Source organism: Theobroma cacao, chromosome 1 (assembly GCF_053813885.1).
Source record: "Theobroma cacao isolate CCN51 chromosome 1, ASM5381388v1, whole genome shotgun sequence".
Taxonomy (NCBI): Eukaryota; Viridiplantae; Streptophyta; class Magnoliopsida; order Malvales; family Malvaceae; genus Theobroma; species Theobroma cacao.
The window spans coordinates 38,061,059-38,067,058 of record NC_142639.1 but is presented as its reverse complement, the minus strand read 5'-3'; the positions used below and the strand labels follow the sequence as shown (position 1 = coordinate 38,067,058).

Sequence of the window (6,000 nt, the reverse complement as noted above, 5' to 3'; positions counted from 1 at the left end):
CCGAAAATAAAGAAAAAAGAAGGAAGGAGATTAAAAATTCCAACCAAATGACAATAAAATCGGTAGAAGTCAATAAGGAAAAGTGAAAAGAAAGGGAACAAGAGAGGCATATCGGGCTTGCCAACATGTGCGGTGAGAAAATAGCTAACATGACCCGGGATGTGCACTCCTGTTTTTACATTCCTAACAAGGATGTTCCCGTAATCTAAGGACCATGTTTATAAAATTGTTTCAAGCCGCTGATTCTTTATGTCTCGTGTATATAAGCAGCCGATGGCGACACATTTCATTCCCAGTCCAACTCTTGCCCTGTATGCGATAACCTTTGATCGTAAGTAAAAACAAAGGCAGAAAAAGGGGAAAGGGGCAAAAGAAAAAGAAAAAGAAAAAAACTGTTAAATTAGAAACTCTGAGTTCGTACTGTGTGAGCTCTGTCAAGTTCCAAAAAGTCATGCCCATTTTCCTAACGAAACCCTAATCCCCTTTCATTATCTTCCGTTCGCTTCCTATCTCGGCCCATGGAGCACGAAGACCCTCGAAACGGGGAGTCGAATCACCGAAACTCTAAAAAACCCAAAATTTCCTCCAAGTTTATATCGGAATCCGAAATCCGAGACGAGTTCTCCCACCACCAGCCAGGTGTCGCTCGAATCAACAACGGGAGTTTCGGTAGCTGCCCCGGTTCGGTTCTTGAGGCTCAACGCCAGTGGCAGCTCCAGTACCTCCGACAACCTGATGGTTTTTACTTTAATACCCTTCGTAACAGAATAACGGCGTCGCGAAAAATCATTAAGGACCTCATCAACGCCGACTACGTCGACGAGGTTTCCCTCGTGGACAACGCCACAACCGCCGCCGCCATCGTCCTCCAACAGATCGGCCGTAGTTTTGCCGAAGGAAAGTTTCAGAAAAATGACACTGTTTTAATGCTCCACTGCGCATTCCAAGCCGTTAAAAAATCAATTCAAGCGTATGTCACGCGTGCCGGTGGCTCCATCACCGAGGTACGGTTACCATTCCCGGTAAATTCTGAGGAAGAAATCATTTCGGAATTCAAAAAATCAATCGAGAAAGGCAAATCTAACGGTAGAAAGATAAGGTTAGCTATTATCGACCATATTACATCAATGCCATCGGTTGTTATTCCTGTAAAAGAATTAGTTAGGATTTGTAGAGCGGAAGGAGTGGAGCAGGTTTTTGTAGATGCGGCTCATGCGATTGGGAGCGTGAAAGTAGATGTTAAAGAAGTTGGAGCTGATTTTTATGTTAGTAATTTACATAAATGGTTTTTTTGCCCGCCTTCGGTAGCATTTTTATATTGTAAAAAGTCTAATTTATCATCTGATATGCATCACCCTGTTGTTTCACATGAGTATGGAAATGGATTGCCAATAGAAAGCGCCTGGATTGGGACGAGGGATTATAGTTCTCAGTTGGTGGTTTCTGCAGTTTTGGAGTTTGTCAACCGGTTTGAAGGAGGGATTGAGGGTATAATGAAGAGGAACCATGAGGAAGTGGTGAAAATGGGAAAGATGTTGGCAGAGTCTTGGGGGACAAATCTAGGGTCGCCTCCAGAGATGTGTGCAGGGATGATTATGGTTGGTTTGCCTTCAAGGTTGTGTCTTAATAGTGAGGAGGATGCCTTGAGGCTGAGGTCACATTTACGGGATTGTTATGAGGTTGAAGTTCCAATTTTTTATCAGGCTGTGAAGGATGGGGAGGAGGGAGTTAGGGATAAGGATGGGTTTATTACAGGATATGCGAGAATTTCTCATCAGGTTTATAATACGTTGCAGGATTATGAGAAATTTAGGGATGCTATTAATCAGTTAGTTGATGATGGGAAAACTTGCAAAATGCTTTTGATTGAATGAAGAGGTATGACTTTTGACTTTGTTGCCTGTCGGATTTTTGTATGCAGTGTTTTCTGTTAAGAAGCATTACTTGTTTGTTTAAGCTGATTGTTGTTGCCCTTTTATCTTCAATGGAAACATATAATTTTGAAACTTAAGACCCAGTTGGTAGTTCTTGTAGTAATTTCTTTGTTCCAGTAGAAAGAGAATTCTATGCTGAGTTTATTGCTAGGGAAGAACAATTTTTCTTCAATGTTGTATATTGGATCAATTATTCTGATTGTGAGTTTAATTGCATCATGATGAAACTTACACTATACTTGGTTAGAAGGAAAGAAAACAGAGGGAAGAGAAAAAGGTGAAGGAAAAAAAATGAAGGAGAGAAAGGAAAGTTGTTTTGTCTTTCTTGTGTTTGTTGTGAAGGATGGAAAAATGGAGGGAAATAAAGAGATTAGGGATAAAATTTTGAATAAAATGATTGACTTAAGTAGAAAGAAGTGTTTTCGTTTCACTTTTGGAAGATCAGATTTGAAGGGAAAGGAAATGTGCAAAATTATCTATTTTCCTTTCACCTTCCTATGTCCTTCCTGCCAATTGAAGGAAAGGAAGTAAAGAAATATTGTTTTTCCTCCATTACCTTTCTTCCTTCATCTCTCACTCCTACCAAATATGGTGTTAGTGTCTTGCTTATTAAACAATTTAACTTGCCAAATCATTTAGAATAATTTCTTGGCAACGTTATTGTTTATATCACAATACTAATGTAGGAATGGAAGTAGATTAATAGACAGTAATACTATAATTTTTATGTTATTTCTAGAATGTACAAGTGTACTACTGGTGCTGATCCATTAATAGTTCTAGGAACCAAAATTCATGGGAGGTGAAAGGACAGGGACAAAGGAGAGCTGGGGCAGTTGATGGGTACACAATCGGGTCTGTGGAATATACTATGCTTTATATGCAGTAGCCCCTTAAACAGGAGTCTTTGATGAATTATGGTTGCATTTGTTGATTTCATGCCTTTTAAGGTGTAATTTAGTAACTCCGCATGCCATCGCAATCAAATAATAGTGAAATGTACTTGAGTTTTAAGTGTGCTTTTACATTTGTACGAAACTTATTCTGATCCAGAAGATTATGTATCTTAATTTTCTTCTATTTACGGTTGGGCAGGTAGTCATAAAGATTGGAGCAGCCTTCCATGGAATAACATCTGTGTTTTGCCATTTTTCCGATGCATGTGGCTTCTCACAGTTTTTAGAGAACCAAAAATTTGGCAAGGAGCACCGCGCAATAAGTGGTTATAAGTGCTTCTTACTTCTTAGAACCGCAAAAGCGTTTGTAAGAAACTTTGGCCAATGTAGTGTGACATGCTAGTGTCTGGGGCATTGTGAGTTTGTGGTCTCAATCCCTGTAGTTATGACAATAAATCTATGAATGCCAGCATTTTTTTAGCAGTTAACCTGCTTTCAAGCTAATTTGATTTTTCATTCATAGCTCAAGTGTTTGAGTGATACGTGGTTGCAATTAGTTTGTCCTTAGTTCAGACAGATTTCATAAAGCAAGCTTGTTTACCATTTTATCAAGGCATGGTAAAAATGTGTTTTGATTATCCGTCAAAACATTGTCACTGGTGAAGATGTGGAATGTGCCACCATCAAATATCAATCTCATCTATCTGCCTCGAGCTTGAGCTGCTCTATGGCATCATTTACTCAGTTCCACCAGTCCAACTTTCTACTTGAATCGGTAAAGTGCTTACCGCCAAAAAATGCAGTACCTAGTATTAAAATTTAGCGGAGCCATGGCCCATGAGACCCTGATGTAAAACTTGAGGAGCCTAACCGAAGAAGGAAAGAAGGCTAAATATGAAATTTGGCACCAATCTCGATAGACTGACGTTTTGGATAATTTTGGATGCTTGATGCATCAATATTTCCCTTAAAAATGAAAAATAAAACATTTATATGTACATTATCAGCTAAAGCCTAGAAACAGGGGTGTTACTTCTATGCCAATATCACAGACACTCTATCCCCTATTCAAACACTTTCACTCAAATATGTGACTGCTATAAAAGAAGAAAACAAATTGACCAAAGACTCAAGGAGAGAGCATCAGGCATTCATCATCAATGCCTTTGCCCAAAAGATTTGCAACAATCAGATCCACGTCTTGCAATCCAACACTAGTGCATGTAGGGTTAATCCCAATTCTGATAGAGTCTTGAATGCTTCTTGCTTCAATTCCACTTGGAGAGTCACAGACCCTTACATTTGGAGCGGTCTTGCACTTCCCCATGCATTTGCACCCAACAACAGTGCCCTCTGCACCAACCTTCCTCTCAAATTCTTCTAACAAGGCAGCAGCTCCCAGCTTCTTACACTTGCCACCCATGCAAATTTCAATCTTCTTGGTCGATGCTCCTTCCACAATTCTGTTACTTATATCATCCTTGAAGCCATTTGAACTGCAACATTCACTACCAAATCCAGAGCAAGGTTCTTGTATCCGAATTTGGGGGCTCGAATCTGAGTTTTCCAGTTCCATGAGTGAGCTAGCTAATGTTGCTTCCTCTGTTACCATTGGTGCTTCCATGTCTGCTAGTGCTCGATGCTTGTTTCCTAGTTCCATAACTGAGTTAGCTAATGTTCCTTCCTCAGTCACCGTCGGTGCTGCTTCCATGTCTTCTGTTCGTTTCAAAGCATTGTCACTCGGTGCTTCTAAGTCTTGTAATGGTTTCAAAGCATTGCTTCTCAGCCTTTTCATGTCAACTACCTTCCCACATTCGCTGTCACTTGACTCAGAGGAGGATGATGATTCTGATTTCTCCAGAGTGGCTTTGAGCCGGGCTCGTTCCTCTTTCAATTTTCCCTTCAACTCTTTTTGTTCTGATCTCAACTGTTGCAGTTGTGCCAGCAAAACATCGCTTGCTTCCTGCAAGAACAAAAGACACATAAGTTTTTCAATCCAATATATCATAAACACCCTAATTCCAAAAAAGAAAAAGTAAGACTAGATATATTTCTCAATTCCCATAAAAACAAAGAATCATAGTTTATCTGCACCAATATTCGCTGTAAACCGACGGGCTAAGAGCAACTATGAACATGTATATCAGGCAAAAGGCTATGAACCAGATCAAAACAATAACAAAAAAAAACTAAAGAAACGCCAAATTAATTTCTTACAGAAATCATCGTCGTCTTAACTTCACCCATCAATCCAATCCCAATATCCTCTCCGTCAGCCATCCGAGGAAGCATAGACAAGTCTTTGGACAATCTCTTAATAAACTTCAACTTCGTCTTGACTCTTTTAATCTCACAGCTCTTTTCCTTCTCTTTCTTCTTGGCAGCACCAGCCCTTGGCGATACATAATACTGAATATGCCCTGAATCAGAAAACTGACAACTCAATTTCCCGCAAGAATTCCTGGGCCTAACAGAAACCCTGGAATCTCCAACACCAAGATTCAATTCCCTGGAAAACCGACCACCAAAATCAACTCTAATCCCCGCCAACCTTGGAACTCTCCTGTAAACGATGCCGGAGGTCTCCATGGTCTATGAATCCGATGCTACAAATTCCCGTTCAGCCAAGAGAAATAAGAAGGGAAGGATCAAATACCGATTCCACAACGGTCTTAGTTTCCAGGAAGGAAAGGAACTAGTATGCGTGGCTGGTTATGAGTGGTTGGTTTAAAGCTAAATCTGACGTGGAAGGTTGGTTTCGTTAGGCGGTGGCGCGCTCGTGAAGATTTCGGTTTGCCACGCTTTGAGGAGCCTTTGACATGCGTTTCTTTTTAATATCAGCGGTGCGATGACATCTTCTAAATAACGATGGCTCAGATTGTGCCAGCTCAACTTTTCTTTTCTGCCACTCTGCAATATGCTTTGCCCTTTTGTTGCCACGTAAACGCGAGCCGAGCACTTCGTGTCCTTCTTGTATAAAGGGCCGGACAAGGAAAATTAGGCAGCGCATCTTTTTCAGGTTTCTATTTGGGGCTTCCTCAGTTTGTCGCGTTTCAGTTTTTTTATTTTAACACGTGGTAGCTTACAGTGTGATTAGAAAACACAAACTGTTATTGATTGAGCCAAACAAAAATAATGAAAAATGCTTTTAAAGGGTGCCCACGCCCAAC

At 40.4% G+C, this 6,000-nt stretch overlaps 2 protein-coding genes across 2 annotated transcripts; one reads left to right on the top strand and one right to left on the bottom strand.

Annotated features, from left to right (window-relative positions):
* The first annotated feature begins 238 nt into the window (after positions 1-238).
* On the top strand, positions 239-3,334 carry LCD (Pyridoxal phosphate (PLP)-dependent transferases superfamily protein). Its single transcript, XM_007051228.3, has 2 exons — positions 239-1,878; positions 3,030-3,334. Exon 1 carries the CDS (start codon positions 519-521, stop codon positions 1,872-1,874), a length of 1,356 nt encoding a protein of 451 aa, XP_007051290.3. The 5' UTR covers positions 239-518; the 3' UTR covers positions 1,875-1,878; positions 3,030-3,334.
* A 423-nt stretch (positions 3,335-3,757) lies between these two features.
* Positions 3,758-5,522, bottom strand: DGAT3 (diacylglycerol acyltransferase). The gene is made up of 2 exons (XM_018128070.2): positions 5,048-5,522; positions 3,758-4,793 (listed from the first exon to the last, which is right to left on the bottom strand). The coding sequence occupies exons 1-2, from the start codon at positions 5,417-5,419 to the stop codon at positions 3,960-3,962; spliced, it is 1,206 nt and encodes a 401-aa protein (XP_017983559.1). The 5' UTR covers positions 5,420-5,522; the 3' UTR covers positions 3,758-3,959.
* Between the last annotated feature and the right edge of the window lie 478 nt (positions 5,523-6,000).